Source organism: Zonotrichia leucophrys, chromosome 17 (assembly GCF_028769735.1).
Source record: "Zonotrichia leucophrys gambelii isolate GWCS_2022_RI chromosome 17, RI_Zleu_2.0, whole genome shotgun sequence".
Lineage (NCBI taxonomy): Eukaryota > Metazoa > Chordata > Aves > Passeriformes > Passerellidae > Zonotrichia > Zonotrichia leucophrys.
The window spans coordinates 5017630-5042489 of NC_088186.1; the positions used below are offsets into that span (position 1 = coordinate 5017630).

The 24860-nt window shown below is 42.8% G+C and overlaps 1 protein-coding gene and 1 long non-coding RNA gene across 5 annotated transcripts in view; one reads left to right on the forward strand and one right to left on the reverse strand.

Moving 5' to 3' along the window:
* GPR107 (G protein-coupled receptor 107) overlaps positions 1-19458 on the reverse strand; it is a 37877-nt gene extending 18419 nt beyond the window's left edge. Inside the window, exons 1-15 of one of the 4 annotated variants that reach the window (XM_064727426.1) lie at positions 19378-19443; positions 18460-18659; positions 13630-13755; positions 12851-12901; positions 12540-12628; positions 11727-11884; positions 9985-10019; positions 9723-9779; positions 8850-8960; positions 7378-7511; positions 6606-6681; positions 5570-5643; positions 4892-5009; positions 3864-3994; positions 2102-2145 (exon numbers count right to left, since the gene is read on the reverse strand). In XM_064727426.1, coding sequence (XP_064583496.1) covers positions 2102-2145; positions 3864-3994; positions 4892-5009; positions 5570-5643; positions 6606-6681; positions 7378-7511; positions 8850-8960; positions 9723-9779; positions 9985-10019; positions 11727-11884; positions 12540-12628; positions 12851-12901; positions 13630-13755; positions 18460-18558 — 1303 coding nt within the window. In that variant the 5' untranslated portion in view covers positions 18559-18659; positions 19378-19443. Of the gene's footprint in view, positions 1-2101; positions 2146-3863; positions 3995-4891; positions 5010-5569; positions 5644-6605; positions 6682-7377; positions 7512-8849; positions 8961-9722; positions 9780-9984; positions 10020-11717; positions 11885-12539; positions 12629-12850; positions 12902-13629; positions 13756-18454; positions 18660-19377 lie in introns of those variants that run through there. The other 3 variants (XM_064727425.1, XM_064727427.1, XM_064727429.1) reach the window with 3 other exon arrangements.
* A 1004-nt stretch (positions 19459-20462) lies between these two features.
* LOC135454864 (uncharacterized) lies at positions 20463-23904 on the forward strand. The gene is made up of 3 exons (XR_010442211.1): positions 20463-20898; positions 21275-21392; positions 23644-23904. It is a non-coding gene; the product is annotated as an uncharacterized LOC135454864 (long non-coding RNA).
* The last annotated feature ends 956 nt before the right edge of the window (positions 23905-24860 follow it).

The window sequence follows — 24860 nt, forward strand, 5'->3', positions numbered from 1 at the left end:
TTTTTTACAGTGCAACCAAATCACTTTTGGTTTTCTCCACCAGCCACACTAGCAGCATGACAGCACTAGATAACATTCTGCTGCTGGCATCACTTTGCCATTCACTTGCTCCCCGTGGGCTCCTTTCAACAGCCTCTAAATAGTCCAACCAGATTGTGTTTCACAAGTGAGTCCCAGCACTGCAGCCACAATCTGCTCCCAGCCTGAGCAATGTTTGCCCTGAAAATCTATTCCTTAGCTATTCTTTTATTATCAGTGTAGCATAACAGAGTTGCTAAGTCCCCTTGAATACAGAGTCACTGAACTTGCAGGCTCTGCACAACCAGAGGGCAACACCAGTAGGTAAAGCTGGGAACAGCAGAGGTGAGATTCAGGATAAAGAGCATCATCACCCGTGGAGAACAACACAAATCACAGCACTAAACCAGACCTTAAGTGTTACTGTGCATAGCACTGACTGGCTGTAAAGACACAGCCAGTTTCCTCTCAAATTAACATTTTTTTCCTTCCACATTTTTTACACACCACAGTGCATCCTACAGAATTGCCTGGATTTACTCAGATCTGGATTTCACCTGGTATGAGGTGGATAGGTGAACATTCCTGCTATGGCCACCTCACTTGTCTCCTTCTCAGCATGTCTGAGGTTTATCAAACTCCACAGCACCACCTTGTGATAACCATGGTAGACACACAGGGATCACATGGGGCCACACAGACCTGAAGGGTTTCTGTCTTAATTACATGCATTAATTGCTGTGTGCTCACCACCAGGACACAGATCCATGGTCACCCAGCTAAGAACCAGGCCTGACATGTGTGAAGTCCTTGGTTCAGCAGACAGGCTGCTTCAAGGAAATCTGAACTTATCAAAGGTAAGAGCATAAATACTCCAGAACATATGTTCAGTGGACAAGGTAAAACAAATATTCCAGTAAATCACTGAACCCAGGTGAATACACTGATAAGAAAGCTACCAATAACATTTATATTACACTTTGATTACTGACCTTTTTAACATTTGTTTCTATTAGAAATTAGTAATTTTCCACCATTAGGCTTGGGGTAGGTAACTTGTAGGGCTGTTGTTTGATGGCTTTTTCAACAGCTTGAAACATCAAGAAAGCATGCTAGGGTGATCACAAGTATTGTTTCAATTTAACAGATGGCAGAAAATGAACTAATCTGTAAGTTCAGTACCCAGCCTTATATTTCACCTACAATCAGTGAAGTGCAGAAGTGTCTGTGAAAGCCAAGGAAAAGGCTGGAAGAGTATCCAGACCTGGCTACAGAATTCCAGAAAGGAGAGCCAACAGCTCAAGGATGGGACTGAAGTTAAAAGGCTGTTGCCAGCAAATGACCTTCTACAGATGAAGCTTTGGAGAGTAAACCACAGAATGACAGAAGATGGAAAAGGCTGCCTGCTTCCAAGGAAGCCAGTGCTGTGCTCCACAGCTTGTATCCAAGGACCTAATCCAGAAGAAATGAGCAGATAAGGCAGGAAAAGTACATTCTACTGCAGCCACGTTTGGCCTTTTCATCCATCAGCTCCTTTTCAGTGCTACAATAAACACAACTCCACTTTCCCCAGGCAGCCCTTGGAGCTGCTGCACAAACATGGACAAGTCAGGGTCTGTGCTATATTGAATGCTAAGTTATGTTTTGTTTCATAATGAAGTTTATTTCCCTCTATTCTGTCAGGAATACATTTCTGCAGAAATTTAAATAAGTGGGTCTATTTGGGCTAATAGTCAGCAATTCTGGAATTCATTTCTAGTTCTGTTTCTGAACATTCAAGTGAGGAAAAAATGGCAAATCTGTCAAGATGATTTGCTCTAGATGTCATGTCTAGCTTGAGCACTGAGGGCTGTGCAAGGAGCAGAGAATGGGTTATACACTGTAGTTCTGATAATTAATGCAATACAGGAAAAAGATAATTTTCCAAAAGTTATTCCCCTGAGCCCACTGAGGAAAAGCAGAGGGGCACTAATACAGTGTAGATGTACAGCCTTAGTTTGGCTTTTACATCAGCATCACATGTTTGAAATTCTGGCATTATAACATGTAGCATAAAAGAGGAAAAAGAATACAGATTACTTGCCTTTCCCATCTGTTGCTGAAGCCTCTTGCAAATGTCTTATTGACCTAAAAATAAAGAATAGATGAATGATAAGTTTTACACTCCCTCTTCACAGCAGTTCTCTAGATCACTGATAAGTTTTGTTAGCTCTTTATGGCTGGAGTATGATCTTAATTAACTGTGCTTAGCACTGCACACCCCTCATGCCCCCAGCTCAGGAGTCAGCTCAAGTACCTCCATTTCCTTGGGATTAAGAAAGCAGATTGCTAAAACCTACTTCAGCCTACAGAAGGCTTTGTGGGAGGGAGGGAGCAGAGTGAGAAACTGGGGCATTTTCCAGCATAATGCTTTCCACTTGTACAATTAAGCTGAGCTACTCTTCAAAGTACTGCCAAGCATTTGGCATCTTACTGCTCTTTTAAGGTCTTTCCATTTAAATAGTTGATTACAGCTTACATATCTACATAGGCAACTTATGTAACAGAAACTACCCTGCAGGAATGTAAATTCAGGGGCCAATTCTTAGTCACCTTGCTCACATGAGTCATCCCACCAGCTGCAGTGACACTATCCAGAGGAAAAAGGAGCAGGATTTTATGTCAGGGGCTTCACTGCCAGTTTATGTTGGCACCATGGCAATGCAGGAACACTGGTTGCACACCATAAACAGTCACAAGACAGCTCACATTTATTTTTCAGATACAATTCCTTTATGGAAATAAGTTTTGTACCAACACCTCACTAGGTTAGGCATACAGATCCCAGCATTAGGTAACAAGAACTGTGACTGCAGAAGTCACCTTTATCATAGGAGACTGAGTCTCTCAGCTTTTATTTACCATTGCCAAATACTCCTCAACCTCAGAGCTGAAGCATTTTGACTGGAGCAAGGGGAAGGACACGTGGGTAGAGCAAATTTCCTGGAAGAAATCTCCCAGCCTTGGCAGAAGGTCACCAGGAGTGTGCAGGGGAAGAGAAGGGCTGAAACCCACCTTCACAAGCAAAGCTGGAGTTTACTTCCATCTACTGAGCCACACCTCTGAAAAACTCAAGAGTTACACTCTAGAGTGATGCCATGCTACCAGACATTTATATAATCTGCATTTCAGAAAAAAATAATGGAGATACTGGAGAAAAAGAGGAATATTCTGTGTTTACTAAGCAAGGAGCCAGAAGCTCCTTGACATCCTCCTTTAAACCCAGCTGTTTATCCAATTAAGACAAAATGCATTTAGAAGATAAATGTTCTGGCTAACTGGCAAGCAGCAACAATAGTGTTTATCTGAATTATCTGTGTTTTGGTTGAGTTTTATATAACCAACATTATTCCCTGCCAAGTAGAGTGGAAGGAAGGGCGGGGAAATGCTCCCTGTGGGATTATTTCTTATAAACAGTCAAATAAACATGCAGCTTCTGCTTGAAGGCAGCCCTGATCTTAGACAGCCCTTCTGGTTTGAAATTTAGCAGTCAAGTATCTAATCTCAGTCAGTGAAGTCAAATCCCATTTTTTTCAATTTAGAGAGTCAACACTTCTGCAAAACTCCAAGTCTCAAAAGCACCTACAGCCTGCACAGTGCTGGCCACATTTAAACTGCCACCCACCTTCCCTTATCCCCACTCCAACATCCCCAAAAGGAGCATCTTCCATAGCACTAGACTGAAATGTTAAGGCTGATATAAAAGTTAACAGAATGTTTGACTCCACAGGACCACAGAGCTCTTGTGCTTTGGCAGAGCTGTCAATGGCCTTTAGTTCACATGTTTCCCACATCCAGCAACTCACCATACCACTGGGAACAGGATGGCTCCACAGCACAGCAAGTCCACCAGGAAAAGGATTTCTTTCCACAGTCCATACTCAGTTGTCCCCTCCTCTGTTGACTCTATGATAATGTAGGCCACATTAGCCAGTACCTACACAACAACACAAAGTTCTGGTTTAGAAACTGCCCAAGGAGCCACTACAGGTGGGTGCCAATATGGCAAAAGCCCAGCCAGTACCATCAGTAATTTTTCTGCAGCTCTACATCCAAAAGTCACATGTTCAGCAGCATCTTCATAAATTTTACAGAAATAAAACTGATGGAAACTTATTCCTGCTGACATTCAGAAATGTTCTTTTGTTATATGCTGTGTTTAATCTACTGTATCAGTTGAGATAAAAAGGAGCAAAATTTACTTTTGATACACACATACAGGACTGTGGCACATACAGCCAATAGTGAAAATACATAATGCTAAATCAAGCCAGTAATTCAGACTGGTCATTGACCATCCTTTGTACTCCCCACCTGAGCTCTGTAAGAGCCTCAATCACTAATTATAGATACTTCTGCTAAGGGCTTGCATCTGGAAAGGCAGAAAATCTCTTCTACATACAACAACAAACAAAAGTGCTGCTCTCCTATGTACTTCAGTTCCTTAAGCAGGAGACCAGCACTGAGCACTCTGAACCACCAGACCTACAAGTCTTGTTTTTCCCAATTTTTATTTCATTAAGACACTCAGCAAGCATTTCAGCAGTGACTTTAATTCATTTCCTCTACTTATTCAGCACTTTTTACCAGCCCAGGTTTTGTCCCACTCCTTATAGCCAGTTTTCATTTGCTGAAACTCTTTGATCACTATTATCTCATGCTCAATATGGGAGAAAAATTGGGAGAACTACATCATCTTCTGGACTAGGAAATAGCCAATAGGCTCATACAAGCTAGAACTACATGGTACTGGGTGAAGCTTTCACAGCCTTTTCCAGTTTGCACAAGCAGCTCTCCCACAAGACAGGAAGTGTGAGCACAGCTCAGTCCTCACCTGAAGTGGGATGACAATCATGAAAATTTTTTTGTCTTTATCTGACAGGATGTGTTTAATGAAAGCCCAGCCTGTGCCAATGAGGGCAATAGTGATGAACAGAAGAGCTCCCTTCAGTCTGGAAGAGAAACAGACACTGCAGTGAGAGACTATCTTATTTTATCACACTTCCTCTTCTGCCCAGGTTTCTCCCACTGCCAATAAAGCCACAAACCCAAACAAATGCTTCCCTATCCATAATTTTGGCAAGCACTTATCCATCCCACAATTTGGAAGCAGATGTACTTGCTACAACTCTGTATCACAGAGCAATATTAGGCTCCATTCACAATATATGCAATCTTTTCCTGGGGGAGTCATCCATTCACCATTGTGAGCAGCAGCAAATACTGACAGCTGTATCCACTTACCATTCACACCAGGAGCAAATGAGATACTTGAATATTAGTGTGAACAAAGAAAAGTAAAGCATTTGTTATCCTTTTACTCCTCCACCCACAGAAGTGCCAATTCTCTGCAGCTGCCCTCTGTAAGTGGAGCTTTCCCCTTCACACAGGGCTCATTGCTGAGTCTTTGGTACTGTGGTCTGCATGAGAACAAAGATTTCCCACTCTCTACAGGAGGGAGAAGCCCCAGTAGCAATTTGAATCTATCAAATCAATCTTCTGACATACTTACAGGTGAGTGATGTAATAAACAACAGCCCAGCCCTCGATGGGGAATCCCTGAGAAGAGATGTAGTGATAGTCGATCTGGAAACAGAAAACACAGCACTTCACAAGCTGCTTTTGACACCCCACCCTCTAAAAACAGGTCTGCTCCACATCCACTGCCACTTTCACTTTCCAGTCAGTGTGTACAGACCCAGCTCTGTCACATTCAGAGAGCACTTCCTCCCAACACATTCTACTTTTGTTTAGCAACAATGAGATCATTTCCATTTGCTCTATTTCCCAAGTGCCAGTGGATGTATCTTGTACAATCTACATCCTTCCCACACAACTCCCCTGCTTAACTACAGTGAAACAACTGCAGTTGAAACCTATTTTTTCATTCATTTTTTCAGGTTCAGTTGCTTTAGGTGACTAGAGGCTTGCTAGTTTCATTTTCACTGGAAGCCAGATTCACTTAATTAGACTCCAAAAATATTTGTAGCAGGTATAACACCGTGGGCATGAACATGGCTGGCACAAACACTGAAGGATTAAATGCTTGCCATTACTTTGTTCATGAGATATATTTCCAGCAGAAAGTCAATACAATTCAACAGACATTATCTATGGGAAGTCTCAGAGCTGATAAGGTGAGGTCTGTTGTTATACACCATAATACTTCCTTGCCTTTGAATTTTACAAACAAGGTTTTCATTTATTAATATTTACTGCAAGCCCTGGAGCTGAAGCAGCAGCACAGCCCAAGCTTTCAGGCCCACTGTAGATGGCCAAAACATTAAAATTTGTGAAATTCACTCAAACCCCAACCCTTGCTGCTTCAACACTTCAGGCCACAATCTCAATTGTATTTAAAGTTAGAATTTGGTGATAAAAACAACACTTCCACTAAAGAGCTGCAGTTCAGTTGTAATGCTTCAGTATTAAGAGCAGTTCTCCCTCCCACTGTGCTCCCTCCAAAGCAGATTTCCCTAACAGCATGCCCTGGATTCCATGTTTCTCCTTCCTAGCTGAACCAATTCAGGCAGAGATGTTGCACGCACCGCGTGGAAGACCAAGGACAAGGATTTGGTGAAAGGTAGGGCTGCCATGAGCCAGTGGATCTTAAAGACATCATTTCTAGGAAGAAAAAAAGAGAAGGAAGATCATTACTTAAAAGCCAGCAGTAAACATTTCATATTTCTTTAAAACCTCTAAGTGTCAAGCAGTTGCTTCCAGGCTGAGCTGACCATCAGTGTAAAAAGATTCCCCTTAATGCTGCAGTCCAAATTTCTGCCATATCCTGAGCAATATTTCAACCTCATGTTCTAAACCCCTGATTTTACTGCTTGGGATTACTGAAATTATTAACTAATAAGAATATCCCACATTTATATATAAATATTTATCTCTTAACTGTTAGAAAATTTGCTAAACATAATTCAGACCACAATCAAGATATTTATGGCTCTCTACTGCCATAATTTACCATTTCCCAAATGAAGTAAAGTGATGAAATTTTTCTCACTATTTATTTTCAAAGTCTCCTCCTTTTAACATCAGCTACAGCAATTTCCTGTCTATTTTTGCCACAATATGTACACTACCTGAAGAATTTTCAACATAAGACTTGGGAATTTTAGAATGACAGTCTGCAACAACAATACTGACTGAAACAGTTTTCAAATATGAACTATCTGTATTAAGCATACAAACCTGAGCCAGATTTGGAGTTTGAAGTGATCAAATCTGACTGAAAGGGGCATTACAAGAAGAGGAATGAAAAATAAAAACCACACAAAGTTGGTCCCTACTTGTCACAGACCCTGAACCTACCTGCGTTTCCGAAGTATGTGGATCCATACAGTCCCAGACAGGAAAAAGAAGAGAGCCATGGAAATGTAAAGTTTTGGCAGTGGGATTTCACCTGCTGAGAGGTAGCTTTCAGGATTCTTTTCCGTAACATCTATCTGAATATTAAAGGTGTGTTATGTGTGCAGTTGGAAAAAATATCGTTTTGTTAAAGCATTGAGTTAACAATTACATTCTGCAATCAAATTCACTCATTTAACATGAGCTTTTCTGAAGGGCTTTCTTATGAGTCTCAGAGAAAAAAAACCAAACTCCATTCTTCATCATTAAGAACCTCTAAACATTTTGCAAAACTATTCCCACCAGAATAACCTCCTTGGAAAATAATGCTTTGGTTATGAAACATAATTCAGAAAGGTAATTTTCCCAAAGAATAAGTTGTTCTCTCTAGCAAACGTCACAAATTGCCCACCTTTGATTCAGAAACAATATCTACAATGGGCTGCCACCCTATTTTCCTGTGACTGAGAAACAGAAGTACTATTTAGCATTCTATTTATACCCTTAAGTGGCTTAGTCATATGTGCTAGGACTTCAATAACATCATGCATTGAGTCTGGTCTGAAGCTGTCCTGCATCTCTAAGTACACCCCAGCAGACCAATCATCCACATTTTGTTCTCTTTGCAATTTCCTCACTGGGTCACAGTGACCCACACAGCAATTTATGAAAGCTGGTCCTCTAAACCTGTAACTTCTGAAGCAGCTCTGAAGTAGTCTGAGTCAAATTAGGGCTGCTAAGTTTTATCACGTCCATGTTCCCTTGCAATAGCATTAACACAAACACATAAAAAGCAGTCCAGGGATTGATGTGGCTGAGGTACCTCTGTCAGTGAGAGGATTCATACCAGACCAGCTCATTACACACCAGCATGAGCACAAGAAAGGGAAAAAAGAGAAAGCTCTGATAGCAACCAAAACCACACAGGAACAAAACCCTGTACATCAAAAGAGATGAGGCATTTGCTAGAACATATTGCCTTTAGGATGTGTATCTAACACCATAAAAACACATCTTTAATTAGGCCAGAAAAAGCAAAAACACTGAATTCAAATACCAACAATTTACATTGCAGCAACAGCCTTAATATCTGCAATCATGTAAAGAGAAAAGTGACTTTTGAGTGCAGCAAAACACAAGCAGCTGATGCAGCTCCCATCTCGTTACAGCATCAGGTCACAACTGTGTAGACTGAACCCAGCCCACATTCAGCCTTCAGATTTTCAGGCATTTCTGCAAAAACAGTATTTTAATTATTTTTACAGTAGTCACTTCTTTCAGAAATGCCACTGCAGAGACTGGCACACAATTCTGAATCACTTCCCACCCCATATGTGCACTCATGTGCAGCGTGTGCTTGGTTACAAGCTGGAGCTGAAAGCTGGATGTTGTAGTCTAAGCTAACAAGTTAATTATCCTTTAGAATCCATACTCACATCAAGACTAAACAGCTGCTGATCATTAGCTGGCCCTTTCTCACGAGCACACTTATGGAAATACAGGCTGTAGAGACCTTCTTGTTTGTCCGAGCTGATGTTAAAATAGAACTGAAAATAAGGAATAGAGAAGTCAGCATTCTTCTCATTCACAACAGGGTTGCCCTGGTAGGAAGTCATCTCTACTGAAGCATGAAAGAAGTCAGTCATTTGAGGTCAGCTGGTTCCCTTGAGCATACAGACTGTTCTGAGGACAGCAGCACATCTGGAAGTTTCAACAGAACTCCAGATGCAAAATCATTGCACCTATCTAGGACTATGCACTCTGGTAATCCAAGCCTGTTAAAGTGTCAGTGCTTAACTCAGTTCAGCACAGAGAAAAGATACCCACAAATACAATATATTTGACATGGCAAAGCATAAATTTTTTATTATACCCACCCTGCAGCTTTTCTGTTCCTCCCCCAACTATGCAAATTGTGATAGCTCTGGAAATGAGATCTGTGTCAGATAACAGAATTTCAAATGTGTTTGTAGTAACCAACCATCACAAGTGAACCAGGGTGCTCAAACAAAGCATTAATCTGGTTTCAGTCAGGTCACAGCTATTTGTCATCAGCAACCTGCACTACTATCACAGTAAACTTTAATATGCTGACCCTCATAGACTATGATATTTAGAACAGCATCACAACAAAGCCAATTTAAAAGCAGCTCCTACAACTTATAAAGAAAGATTTCCATCACTGATGCTTAGCTCAGTAAATTTTCAGGCAAACTCCTGCTATCAGAGAGACATCTATATCCTAGACTTTCACTTTTCCAAAGTAGGACAGTGAAGGAACTGAGTTTAGACACTGGCAGACACCCTACCTGAAATGAAAAAATTCCTTGGACATGGCGTACAGGATGTTGTTGTTCTATCATGTCCTGGGAAAAGGGAAAGAGACCTTTAGATTTTCTTAAGCAGGTAACTAAAACATTTGGCTACATCAAGCAGACAATAAAATTTGCATTCTGTATATTTACAGTGGAGGCTGAGAGCAATAGCAAATACTCTCCACCTTTCTGCTATGATTCTACTGAAATATGCCCCCAGGGTCTTTGTGAAAGAGAACTCCAGATAGTTTCTTACCTTGGAGGATGTTGTACTTCGTTTGGACTCCTTATCTAGAGATAAAAGAATTAATGGTACATTTAGTGTTTGCATTTAGACACCCTCAGAAACCACCACGTTGTCAATACCTCAGTCACACCTTCCCACACTTGTCTGCGTGGCATTTCCCAGCTCATTAATCATTGACAGAGATGCTGCCCCAGCCTCTCCTTACTCTCAGAGGACTCTTCCCACAGCCAGCATTCATTCTGAATGCATCCTCACATGCCAGGATATGATTTCCCTATTCTTACACCTCCTACAAAAGTCTACCCCAGAAATCTTTCCAACCTCTCTTTAGGCGACCAGAGGCAGGTGACCTACAGCAGATGCAAGCCACAGCTCTGACTTTTTATGTTATGACTGAGTACTGTTAACCTCACTGACAAATCTCAATCTGAGCATTAATACATGGCCTGACAAACATATGGAAATCCTCATTTCCATATGAGGAAGGAATAAATTTACAGCTTTCCACTAAGCTCCCAGTAAAAACACAAGCAAAAAACCCACAAAAGCATAGGTGACCTGCTGGGTCAGCATTTCCCCTGAACTTGAGGTGACAGGAGCCTTCAGTAGAGCAGCATGTCAAGTTCACAGTTTGACTCTACTCCTACAAGAAGCTTTTCAAACATTAGGTCATTCCTTTCTACCAGGAAGCAAAAGTTCAACACCTGAGCTTTGCTTTTGGCTCCCACACCTCAGTGCACTGTCCACACTTTTTACACCAGAGAAAGCAAAACTTTAGCTGTCAGATCCATTCTCTCAGTGCCATCCACCCTTGGTTCTTGACTTGTTACAACAGCTGTCCAAGCTTTTGAATGGTATCAAAGCTGGTGAATGTGACAGGCCAAGACAGACTCAGACTACTCCAGATCAGACTGCTCAGCAGTCTAAACTCTGCCAGGAAGGGATAACATCAGCTAATCCCATTAGAGCTGAGATTATAAAATTATTTTGTCTGCTGGTCTGGAAGCCAGACAAAGGCTTGTGCCTCCTAGAAAGATTACTGGGACAATTCCTCCTCCCTCCCCATAGTTTCTAAGTGATAGGAGTTCAACTCTTTAGACAGACACAGACTCATAGAAATGTTGGCTGGAAAGGACTCCTGAAGACAAATCCAGCTTTTGACTCAAAGCACACCTGGTGTCAGCTGCATCATGTTGGCCCTGGTTTTACTTTGTCAAGCATTTAAAACCACAAAATATGGAGATTGGATAGCACAAATGATCTGCTACAATACTGGAATACCTATTTAGGAAAGAAATCTTATTTATTTTACTTATTTTCTGTCTTAACATCCCATCTGAGACATCCAAGACTTAATAAAGAGAAACAGACATCATGTGCCACTACTAAAAATTGCTTGAAATTGTCCTCCTAACCTTTCTTCAGCTTTGGTTGGTGGCCATAAAATTCCCCCTTTAGCTTTCTTTTTGCCAGACAAAAGACAACTAAATTGTGAACCCCTCCTCAGAGGCACTGAAGGTCTCCAACTCTCACTGTCTCTGATGGATCAACAGGAGTGGTGAACACAAATCACTGAGCAGGAGCCTCCAGCCCCACAGGCAGCTCTGAGCACAGGTTACACAGGATGTACATTAAGTTCTTGCCCCAGGGGCCCCCAGAATGTGACCACAACTCAGTGCTGGATGCACAGCAATGAGGAATCAGCAGTGAGAGCATGCACAGGTCAGGTTTAGCTGGCTTACCTTCATTACCTGTATTTTCACTGGTCTTTTGAGGACTTCTATCAGAATCACTGTTCAGTTCAGAAGATTTTAGCAGCTTGGTATTTAAGGCAGTACCATTTTCCTCAGATACAAATACAATTTTAGGTAACAAAGAAGCAGCTTTTGAAGAGAACTGTACTTTCACACTAAAGAAACAAAGAGATTTTATTACAAAATTAAAGTAAACCAACGTTTTTAAAGAGGCTGTCACAGCCATATACCCAATAAAGGAAAATGAACTTGTCTGAACTTGTTTTTTGTACCACAAAGAACAGGAAAGAACCAGATCATGACTCACAGCAGAACTGATCAGTGTGGGAAAAGTCACACTCTATCTCTACATGAAATACAAGAGCAGATGAAGAAAATTAAGTTTCTTCAGCTTTGGTAAGCAGAGTCTCACTAGAAATTGTGTTACCACACATGAGCTCTTGCAAAAGGAAGCAATACAGACTTGAAGATACTTCCATTATAAAAGATAATTCAAGACAAACAAAATTTCACATTGAGTGCAAAAGTGACTCAAGAAATCAAAGCTCATTAAGCTCATTCAGCACAATTAAGGTAGGTTGGTTTTGCCTGCTGTCCTTTTACCCCTGCAATACACAGGAAGAATTCTTAGACCATTTTATGCTGCAGATGCTTTACTTTTACACTCACTTCCTCTCAAGTGTCATGTAACCCCTTAAAAAAAAAACCTACATGCACAGATGCTTTCCAAGCCCCTAAAAAAACCTCAAGTGTGACATTATCCTCAACTGAAGAAGTAACTTTAAAACGTCTTTTACATTCTTTACTCACACTTCATGTTGGATGTCCAGAAGTAAAATTACAACAGAGACATCTGGCTCTGGAGTCTTGTTCAAGATACAATAATCCACTTCTTCATCCTGATAAGATGAACAAAACACCTCTGAAGTGCCCTCTGGACATGTTGTCCTCCAGGCAGAGATTATCATTCCTAGTCCAGCAAGTTCTAAATCCATCCTGCCCATGTCTAAAGCCCCCACAATTTTTAATTTTTTTTTTAATTTCTTCCAGCCATCCCCAGAGTCAGGTAGACTGTGAGATGTCCCATCTTAGAAAAGCAAGCTCACTTCCCTTACTCTTACCAGGTAAGTGGAGAAACCATCATTCCTTGTTCGGTCCAAGCTGAACCCCACCTAGGAGACAAGTGAGAGGAATCTGTCAAATTGAAGCCAAACCACTACTGAAAGAGTCATAAATACTGCTTTCTAAACAAGTTAATCTACATTTAAGGTGGAATTCAGGTACTTTCTCATCACCAAATCAGGCAGAAAAATACATTCAAATGTAACAAACTCATCCATATCCACCAAAAAAAAAAAATCATGATTCAAACCCAAATTAAATCTGGAGTATCTTCTGTCTCTGAACATTTTCACTTATTTCAGTATTATTCCACAAATTTTTGCTTGACAAAAATATTTAATACTTTCTAGCAATGAAACTTTGCAGCAGAGGAAGAACTCAGGTCTGTTATCTAATCTCTTTTAAAACCCCTAATATAATGTGGTGTATAACATGTAATATTAGAGTTCTGTTAAAAATAAGACTGTCAGTATTCTGGAAACCTACTGAAACAATGATCACAAGCTGAATTGCAATGCACCATGATACAGTGTGAAAAAACTCAGAGGACTGTTAGGAAATTGATGTTCAATGTAAGTTATGGATGTGTGCATTGAGTTCAGCAGAGATCCAACAAGTTAAAGGTTCATCCTTACAGCAGAAAGGAGAGAGCTCAGGGATAAATCTCAATACACAGATCCTCATCATTGGCTCATGCTGGGAAGCAAAGCCAACAGCATCAAGAGTTTGGATTTGACACCTCAGACAAGTGGAGGGCAATTTCACAGGAAGAACTCACTAATAAACTGTCCTTCTCATCAGGGCCTGGTTCTGGATTCAGGGAAAGGTTGCTGACATTCACACTCATGAAACCATCCTTGAAGAAACCAAAGGTATTCAGGTGCACTTTCTGCCTCACATCATCCTGTTAGAAAAGAAAGCAAGATTACAAACACATGAAGAGTCATCTGCTGCAGCAAAGGGGAAGCAGTGATTGACACTTGAATATTCATGCAAAACATCTAATTATGCAAACAGCAAATTTCTTTAAGATACCTTCAGATGTAATCAACTATTTCACTGGAATGGATCAACTTTTCCAATAATCTGAACAGCAAGAACTTTTAACAGACATATTTCTGCTTAGTGACTTGCTATGCTACTGGAAATATTCAAGTAAAATTCTGGCATCACTGATTAAACAGCATAGAGCAAAATTCCCCAGTGTGACTGCAGACACATCAAGACTGCTATTGTTTAAATTGTGGCTGCTGTCATTGCCACAGACTGAAGAGGAAATAGACTTTGGGGATCTTGCCTAACCAAGAGCTGGGGTTTGGCCAAGTGTTTAGCAAGAGCATTGTCACCACCCCAGATCATCTGTGTTAGGCAGGGTCAGTGTTTGGACAGGCAAACATTAGTAAACTATGTGTGAAAATCAAGTTTTATATATAGTCCCACATCTCCAAATGATTTTTGGCATAAAATAAATAAAAAATAAAAAAGAGAATAAATACCAAAACCAGAATATTTGGCTTAGCTTCTCTAGCAGGAAAAATCGAATCCCTTCCTCTGCTCCCAGTTTAGCTGCAGAATAATTTCCTTCCTCTCAGTCTGACAAGGAAACCATAGCAATTGATCTCTTCTTGTGCCTTGCTCATCTTATAAAGGTTCAAGTACAGTGAGCTTTAATTTTGTTTTTTACATAAGGAGGCCACGAAGGACCTCAGATGAAAAGCAGCTGACGTCACACACAGCTGCCACATCAGATGACAAAAGGTCACATCCAACGTCTGCAGCTGGTCCCTCAAGCCTACTGGGTCATTAAGTGGAAGAAAAGCAGAAACAAGGCAACAGAAATTTAAAATGGAATCTAAAACATTTGCAATCAAAAAGCAAATTTAAAATGGAATCTAAAACATTCGCAATCAAAATTTTAAAATGGAATCTAAAACACTTGACAAGTCGGCAATAAAAAAAAAATTAAAATATGTTTCTTCCTCCTGCTTCTTCTAGGAAAAGATAATCAGATTGCAGAATTGTGTAAAAAGAGAAGTCAGCTGCTAAAGGCACACTGTTCTGGAGTACAAGTACAAGAAGTTCTTTCTCTCTCTGCCCTGGTATTGATTTTGACGCCTCTGCACAAAACGTTCCTGCCTGGTAAACATCCCTCAGTGGAACAGCAGGACACATCCTGCACAGCTAACCTGGAATCCAGCTCTAATTAGATCACCCTAATAGAATCAAGTTCACCTGGCAAATAACCAGATGGTTCCCCTGATGCTCAGAAGAGGAAAGCAAAGTTAAGTGCCCCAGGGCTTGCAGCAGATTTTGTGTTTAACAGAGTTTGGAGCTCTGCTGTCTGTGGGTTCTGGGGCATGGAAGGTGCTGGAAACAGGAGCCCCCCTGGTTCCTCTAACACTGCACTCCATGAACCTCCCAGGCAGGACAGAAAATTCAGCCTGGCTCTTCACAGGGCACATCAGATGTATTTAGCCCCAAATGGACAGAGGAGAATTTGGGTGACTCTGAGGGGGACACAGTTTTGTACCTTGAAATGTGCCCAGAGGCAGCTGTTCAATCCACAGCACTTGCAAGAGCTCCTCAGCTCAGCTGAAGTGATTTACTCTGTAATTTACTGATATGCTCCCCACCACCAGCAGATCATTAATATACAACACACAGCACTTTCCTCCCTGGCTTGATCTCAGCTTTGAGTGCTTAGAGTTTACAGATTTAGTTCACAAATCCTTCAGCTTTACATGATCCCCCCCACACACACACTGTCACCAGTTGCCACCAAGAGCATCAATTGCTCCACATATTGACACCCTAAAGACATTGGCTCACTAATGGGGTTGAAAGAACCCAGCTTTTATTTATAATCACTCAACTACTCACTTTAGAAATATTTAAGTTTACAACAAAGGTGTGAAGCCATACAAGTGAATACTTCAGCATCCAAGTTGTTAATACACACATTAATTTAATTGACATAGGATGCATTTAAAATGAAAAGAGATGATCTGGGATTCATCACTAACAGCTTACAGTCAAACCAATACCCAAAGTTCTCAAGCTTGCTTCCATAAAAATCCTCCCCAGTTCTTTCACTCCTGCAGGATCAAAAGCGATGCTGCAATATCTGAATAAGGTTACAGGGAAGTGGAATCCACGATTCTGTAGCTCAGAATGTGCAGAAAAATATTCTCCACCATTTTAAAAACCTAATTGGGATCACACTGTCAGCGCAGTGAAAATTCCACTAGAGACTGGTGACCCCTACCTGGAAAGAATCTTATTTGTGAGAGACTAACAGGAAGGCTTATAATTTGTGTAAGACTGAGTGAATTATTGTGAAAGGTATTTTCAGCCTGAGCTATGAAATCTGAAACCACTCAACATTAAAAAGCTACAGGTATCTACAAGCAACCATTGAAAACCAGCATCTTTATAATTCCATGTCTGACAAAGGTTTTGTTTTTGGTCAAGAGAAACATTTCAACTGCAGCTACTTCTGGAATCTTCTGAAAATTGTTTCTGTTTGTCTTCTGTAACTTCCAATTTTTGTAGGGTTTTTTTTTGTAGCAGGTAGGTTTTGTTAGCTGAGGTGTTTTGGGTTATTTTACATATCTCATTAAACTAATGAAGCTGATAACAATTGCTGCTAAGGAGCTTCTCTGGCAAGGTCAGTCTAACAGCAAAATTCAAGCAAATAATTTCTCTACAAAAATTTCTCTGCAAAAAAACCTATTTAATACACTTTTATAAAGATAAAATGTTATTCTTAGAACTGGAAACTGCTCAGACTGTGGCTTTTCTGACAACAAAAAAGCTTCACGTTGGCACAGTAATTACAAAGATCCAAGAAGGAAGATATTCTGAACTAAGGAATAACAGCTTGTTTGAGGAAATTTAATATCAAACACTCCCACAGAACTGTGGCCTTTAGCTTGGCTCAGTGTCAATGCACACTTGCAAGCAAAGCAGGAGCCACTGGCAAGAGCAGCAGACAGGAGATTTCATTGTGAAAGGACTCAGTCGTTGGAGCTGGTGTTTACACAGAGGCTGTAAAGCAGGGGATGAAGGAGGAAGGGAGAGACTGCCCTGACAATAAAGCTCAACTGCTCTAACAATGAAGCTGTTTGTAAAGCAGGTGGGCAGGGGCATTAACTCACTGCAGCAAGTGTGTGCTGCAACTCGCACAAAACATCTGCAAACCAAACCCATTCCCCACTCTGAGAGGAAAAAACCCAACAGGATTCAGTAACTGATCCAGGCAGTCCCCAACAGGGGCTAAAGGCCACAATGTTTGCTGCTGAGATCATTTGCTTGAGGCAAGTTGGGAAGTTTTCTACTAAGGGGTAAAGAATTACCCCAGGAGAAATCGTTCAGTGCTCAGTTTTTTGTCACAAATTCCTCAAAACAACATAACCAGCACAAGCCTCCTCACTGACTGCTGCAGGAAAAAGTTTACTTCTCCTGCAGTACAACAATATTCATGTGGTTGCACTTTAAACAACTACACAGTCTGGAGAATTCCCCACAAGTAAGACATGAACACCTCCAGCAATCATCGTATCCCAAAGGCTGCAAAGTCCTGGATTCTCCCTGAACTCCTACAACAGCACAGCAAAGCAGGACCCAGTCATTTACCACTTTATTATTCCTTCCAATATTTCTACTGGCAGAATACTGCATGCTGTTGACAACCAAAACAAAATTTAAATGCTGAAGATTGACAGAGCTTTCCATGAGCGCTACAGAAGCGTTAAGGGGCATGCAGGACCCAGTCATTTACCACTTTATTATATTTTCCAATGTTTCTGCTGGCAGAACACTGCGTGTTGTTGGCACCCAAAACAAAATTGAAATGCTGAAGAGTGAGAGAGCTTTCCATGAGCTCTACAGAAGTGCTAAAGGGCATCACCCCAGTGCAGAGCCCCTGTCCCACAGCTGTGCAGGGGCTCAGGCACAGCACATCTTCACCCTGACCTCCAGCATTCCCCATCAACAACTCTGAACAACCAATTCTTCTCAAACACAGTCACAGCTTAACACATCACCCTTCACAGCACACCCTGCAGTCCATGGAAACAAAACACAAAGCTGCCAACACCAATTTCCTCAGCCTCCATTAATGGCTTGCTTAGGGCACAGCAGCTGCAGCAAACACCCTTCGGAGCGACCAGGGCACTGCATGAAAGGAAACTCAACCAAAACCCACTTTCAGAAAGCTCTCCCTCAGCCCACGTTCGGCTCTCTCGTATCACACGGGTTTTAACAAAAGGTGAAGCAGCTGCACCCTCACAGTGCTGCGGCTCTGGCCCCTCACGCTTTACCCGCGACCCAAACAGGCGGCCAGAAACAGCGGGACGGGACTTGGGGGACGCGGGAGGAAAACGGCAAAAGCAGAACACGGCGGGGCCCGGGCGGGCTGAGGCGCAGGGGGAGAGCTCAGAGAGAAGCGAAGAGAAAGAAGGTTCGGGGCACACAGCAGAACGGAGAGAGAGACGTGGGGAGACCAATCCCGGCCCGCGGGAGATGCGCGGGGCCGGGCCGGCCTCACCGCTCCCCTCAGGGCACCCGGGGGCCGAGCCAGCGGGGCCGGGGGCGGCGCAGACCTTACTTTGAGGGTGAGGTGGTGGACGCGGGCGCGGGCCGGGCCCGCGCGGAGCAGCAGCAGCAGCAGCAGCCCCAGCACGGCCCCAGCGCCGCGGGCCGCCATCTTTGTTCCAGCGTCAGCGTCCCCCGCGCGCCACTTCCGGGTCAGGCGAGTCACGTGTCGGGCGGGGCGCGTCACGTGACCGCGGTGGGCGGGGCCGGGTCCTGTCAGGGAGTCATGGAGGGGTTGGGGCTGGGGGGCGCTGAGCGCTTGGGCATTGTCACCCTGTGCCCGGGCAGGGACACCTCCCGCTGCTCCAGGGGGCCCCAAAACCCCCCCAAAACCGGCCCGGAACGCTTCCCGGGGAGCAGCCTCGCCTTCTCTGAGCGATCTGTGCTAAAGTCTCACCGCCCTCCCAGGGAGGAATTTCCTCCCGATATTCAGCCTGAATTTTCCCACTTTTCGGTTTGAACCCACTCCCCCTTGCCTTGTCACTACATTTCCTGCCCAAGAGTCCCTCTCCGTCTTCTGTAGCCCCTTCAAATCCTGGCAGGCGCTGTGAGGTCTCCCCACAGCCTTTTCCAGGCTGAGCAGCCCCATCTCCCTCAGCCTTTCCCCATGGGGACGGCGCTTCCCGCCCTTTTCTCTCCCCCTGAGGCTCTGCTGGCTTTCCCCTGCCCACAGGCTGCTCCCCACGGTGCCCCCCAGGCCGGATCAGCCCCTCAGCGAGGGCCACGGCAGCCCCCAGGCCCTGGGCTGGTCCCTCCCCAGCCCTGGCACCCCCTTGGCACAAGGGTCCCCCCTGGGTGTGGGGTCCCCCCATAGCCGTGGGGCTCAGAGGGGCACAGTGGCCAAAAAGAACCCCCTGAGCCTCCCTCAGATCAGCCTCTGTGGGGTGACAGCAAAATAAAAAACCCCAAAAAAGAGTGAAGCTCTCCCTACCTCAGCCCTGCAGCATCGTCCACAGGGAGCTGTGGGATGGTTGTTTACAGGGAGGGGTGAAGTGCTTGTTTCCAGCTCAGCCGTGGATCTACCAGCAAGTTCCAGCTTCTTCCTGGGAGCTATGGCAACAGCAGACGTCTGAACATCAGGTAGTCCAAACAACAGGAAAATTGCTTTTCTATTTAAAGCCAGGGTTAAAGTATTGATTTTGAATATAGCCAGAAAAATATGTGACAAACAAAGGGATTTTTGCTGCTTTACAGGATTAGTTTTGCACCTATTTCAAATATTTTGCACCTATTTAAACTAGTATTTGTAGTCACATTTGCAAATAAAATAAAATGTATATTGGGCCTGGTTTCCTTGACTTGTTGCTCAAAACAAAAATAACAGAAGGAGCAAAGTGAACATGAATAGGGGCAATTAAAATGGCTTTTTGGTTGGCACATTGCTAAAGAAAAAAAAATTGGAAGACTATGCAATGGGAATCCATCAATGTCCATAAATCTAATTTTTCAGTGAGGAGCCTTGTGCTTTCAGCTCCTAAAACTCAGATATTCTGATTTTCCCTTACAGTGTGTGGAGTAACAGCTGTACAAGTTCTGTTGTCTAGAGACAGATAAAGAATTGGACTGGACCAGGCAAGTGAGGGTGAAAAGGGAGAGAAAAATCAATGGCCTTAACCTTTATTTTATCAAGATTTTGTAGTATATCCCATCTTTATTTAGAGAGATGATTCAGATATTCCTGCACATTTTTTCCTCACAATTTCATTTCCTCCTTGTATATTCTTAGGTGAAAAAAACAAACAGAGAAATCTCACCGAGAGCCAAAGAAACCTGGACTGGTACCAGGAAATATCTGGAAACATGAAAAAAAAAATCTGTTTTTCTAGTAATGTTCTTTCTCTGGGCAGTACTTTTGTGTGCCACTAGATGTCCTGGCAGCATCAGCCCTTGCACTGCAGCGCAGCTTGAAAAAAACCCACGGACCTGCAAACATCGCATCATTTATTCTAGGAAACTCCGGTTAGAGATTTTCTTGGAATTTGGCGGGGGATGGGGAAGCTGCGGGTTTTTTTTTTTTTTTTTTTTTTTTTTCGTTTTTTGATTTTAATTTTTTTTTGTTTTAAAATATTGTAATTATTATAATCCCTCTGCATGGACCACCTCGGAAAGCTGGGGAGTTTTTACTCCTGAGAAACAGCTGCTTGCAACCACAGCTGCAGCTGATAACAAATATCAGGAGCATTTTGTGCCGATAACAAATATCAATCAGGAGCACTTTGACTGTTTGAGTGGTCAAAAATTCCCCCATAATTCTGAGATTTGGTTCACCTGCAGAGCCTTTTTTAGTCTGAGAATGCTTCCTTTGGGAAGCTCCATTCAGAACAGAATCATCCTTAGCCTGAGGATGATTCCTAGCAATCAGGGGTTTTTATGCAACAGAATGGAAATTTTCTGAAGATTTTTATTTTTTTTTCAATATTTCTTCACCAACTATTAGGATATTGTGGTACCTGTAAGTTCCCCAATTACCTATACAAAATGAACAAAAAATAGAATTTGTAACATGTTTATTTTCTTTGGCTATGCATTTTTCTGAGAATTTGTATGTTAAAAGATGGCTGTATTTAAATTTATATCTCCATCAATATACAAAGCAGCTTCTGGCTGTCATTAATAAGCTGTAACAATCATTTTCATTGTGGTGTTGATTTGTTTCATTGTAGCTTTCACCCAAGATCACTTTGCTGTAAGTCTGCTTTTCTCAGTACATGCAGTTATTATTATTATAGTTATTATTATTATTAGCCTGGATATCTTTTTCTTTACTCCTTAATTGTAATTAAGCATATAATTAGAACTCATCACAGAATGTTTGGGGGTTTTTTAAGTGTATCATGGAGAATTGTTGAGGTCGGATGGAAGGTATCAGCAGTGTCAGAAAATCACGATGGAGGAGCAGCCTGCAGGCACAGCTCAGCACAGAATGAGCCAGATTGCCATTTCATGGTAAGTTTATGTTTTGTGAGCCAGGGTACAGGTGTGGAGAGGGGAGGTGAGCAAAACAACACAGATCAGGGCAGAAACCACTCAGGATCCAATCCCACAGTCCCTGGGGAAAGAGAGAAGAGCAGACCCAGGGCTCAGGGCTGGAGGCAGCCAAAATCCAGGTGAGCTGCTGGGTTCACAGCAATGACACAGGGGCAGGGCTGAGCTGGGGAGCCCATCTGCACTTTGGGTGATGGGAACCAGGGTCAGTCATGGCCTGATGATGGCTGGACAGGTCCACAGGACAAGGCAGTCTAAGGTGAGGTCAGATGTGAGCCAGGCTCTGTAGCAGCAGGATCTACAGCCAGGCACAGCCTGGGCTGGAACTGAGAACCCCTAAAACACGGTGCAAAACAATTGGGCTTTCAGGCCAGAGTTTCAATGCAGGGCAGAGGGTGTGGGCAGAGGCCCCAGGTGAGGCTGGCCAGGGCCATCAGGGTTTATCAGGTGTTTATCAGGTTTTGATAAGACCCCTCTGGGCTCTGATAGGGCGTTAAAGAGCACCGCGGTCCCCTGTTGTGTCCGAGCGATCTGAGCAGTGTTGTAACAGCAGAGAGGAAGCAGCTGTGATGATGATGATGGCCTCTAGGAAAGGAGTGTCCCCTTCCTTTCCTGGTGCTGTTTGGGTCCCAGTGTATGAGAGGTTACAAGCAACATCCACGTTCCTTATCTCAGACGTGGATAATTCGGGTAGAATTGTAAAATCAAAGGGAAGCAGCTGTAAGGGTGGTAACTCTGGGGGGAAGGTACATCCTCTTCCTGCTGTGTCCTGGAAGCTGGAAGTGCTTGTCCATGCTCTGAGAGTTGTGATTTTTCTTGCTTTGCATAAGTAAACAAACACAGAGTAAAGAGGTTTCGATTGAACTGCAGTTTAGGGATTTATTGTATGTACTTTACATGGTATCTCAACCGTTTAGCAGCCAATCTGGCTGTTTTCAAGGGGGATTGGGGCTTCCTAAACAAAGTCCTGGCTTTCTAAAAATGGAATTGCTTCTAGCTGGGTTTTGGAGCTGAATCTGGGAGTGTTCTGAATCATAACAACAGGGGAGATAAACAGAGAATTTACAGGAATAGGCCCATATCTGGATAGCAGATCTGCATGGTCTCGTTCTCAGCCTGGCTGAGGGAAAATTCCTACCCAGCTTCTGTTGCTCAGATATGGATTGTGCAAACTCAATGGAGAAGTGCTACATAATCTAACTTCTAAGTGTAATTTTGAGTTATTTTTTGGGACTGGAACCCACTGGGCTTTCCAGCATCAACTGGCATAAAGGGCTCTTAATACTCCTGTCATTGCTAATTACATTATTAATTAGGGACCAGCCAAGCTGCAGGCCCTCTTGTTTTGGGTACTGCACAACTGAAAGTAATAATTTAAGTGGCAATCCCTGCCTTGGAGAGTCTCAGGCTAAACAACAAAAGCAGTCAAAAATAGGGGAAAATCCTGTACATGAAACATCTAGAATTACCTTTTTTTTCTTTTTTTAAATATTTGTCTTGAGCCTCTGTCCACAGAAATTTTGATAACTTGTTTTTGGCATAGTTTATTCTAATGTACCATCAAAATACAAAACTTGTATTTCTGGCCTTTATCTCCCTGGAACTGGTGGAGCATTTCTATCTCTCAGTGTGGACAGGTTTCCCTGCCCATGCTGGTGTAACAGGTTTGCCCTGTTCCCCTCCCAGCTCTTTGTGCAAAAGGAAATTCCACACAAACTTAGCTCAGCTGATACCAGTGCTGCTTTCTGTTTCTGTACCTTCCTTTTCTGCAAGTATTTCTAGGTTAAGCTCTCAAAAAGTGGTGATGGAAGAAGGCTGGCTGGTTTTGCAATGTGTCCTGGCTGGATGTAGGGCTAAAGATGGTGTCTGGGAGCCTGTGGAAGTACAGACTGTGGTTGTGCTTCAGGCAGCAGGGCAGGCTTGGATATTCAAATATGTTGGCAGTAGAAGGAAGAACTATTCTAAAATGAGCTGAACAGGGTGTCTCTTGGTTGTTGTGAAGCCAGCCCTTTAAAGTAATAACTTTTAATGATGAACAAAAGCACTGCCTGTTGTGTCTCTTCAAAGGCAGCTGTGTGAGGAGCTGCACTCTCCTCTCATGTTCAAATCAATGGAACTCGGATAAAAATAAATGCAATTCTGTTATTAACATTTGTCTTCATTGTTGTTCAAAATGTTGGAATTGCTTAATGTGTTTTTCTTCCTCGTGTAGGGGACAGCCAAGCATCAGTGGAAGAAGTGCATTAATGTAGGGGAGATAATGCTTCTTGTAGCAGCTGGTCAATTTTTATCTTCTCACATCAAAAGCATCCCCACCCTTTATGAGCAGAAGCCTTTTACCTCAGGTGAATTAATATGCTTCCCTTTTTCATCCCCCCATGAAAATCTCTCATGAATAGATACAGCAATAAATAGATTGGTCTAAAGCTCTTTTTACATTTGTTGTAGCTGAAAAGCAGAAATGCAAAATGAGATTAAGTGACACAGCTCAAATAAATGACAGAGGATCACAAAATAAATATTTTTCTGGCAAGGAAATGAGCCATTTTCTGCAAGGCCTGTGTAATTGCTACAATAACCCACATTTATGCAAAGGCAGATAATTTGGTTATTTTCCTGCTTGCTTGCTGAGCATTTTGGTGACAGATGGTGGATTTAATATTCTTGGATTTGGGTTATTTTGGGGGTGAGGGGTGTATATACTGCTTAGCTGAGTTAGAAGTCAGCCCTTGCAGTGAGTTCCCAGAATTAATTCAGTTGGAAAAGACCTGAGAGGTCATTGAGCCCAACCTGTGACCAATCCCCACCCTGTCAGCCAGACCATGGCATTGAGTGCCACACCCAGTTTTTTCTTGAACACCTCCAGGGATGGTGACTCCACCACCTGCCTGGGCAGCCCATGACAATATTTAATCACCCTTTCTATGAAGAAATTCCTCCTGATGTCCAACCTGAACCACACATGATGCAGCTTCAAGGGTTCTGGGTTCTACGGCTGTGGGTTTTCTTCCTTTCTAGAGCCCTCTCCTCCTTTACAAATGACCAAAACTGGAACATTTCCTTCAAAAGCAGCCTCACCTGGCTCGGGTAAGAGGCAGAGAAGGGCACCTGAGGGTGGGTGGGGCTGGAGTCACCACCTGTGCACTTGGCACATGTGAAGCACCTCAAATACTGCATTCAATTTTGGGTCTCTCACTTGAAAAAGGACATTGAGGTCCTGGACCATATCCAGCAAAAGGACTTCTAAAACTTGTGTGAGTTTTAGAAAGCACAGAATGTTACCATAGTTAGGGTTGGAAGGAACATCTAAGGGCCATCCAGTCCAACCCCCTGCAGTAAGAAGGAACCTCTTCAACCATACCAAATTGCTCACAGCCTGTCCAACCTGGCCTTGAACGTTTCCAGGGATGGAGCATCCACCACTTCTCT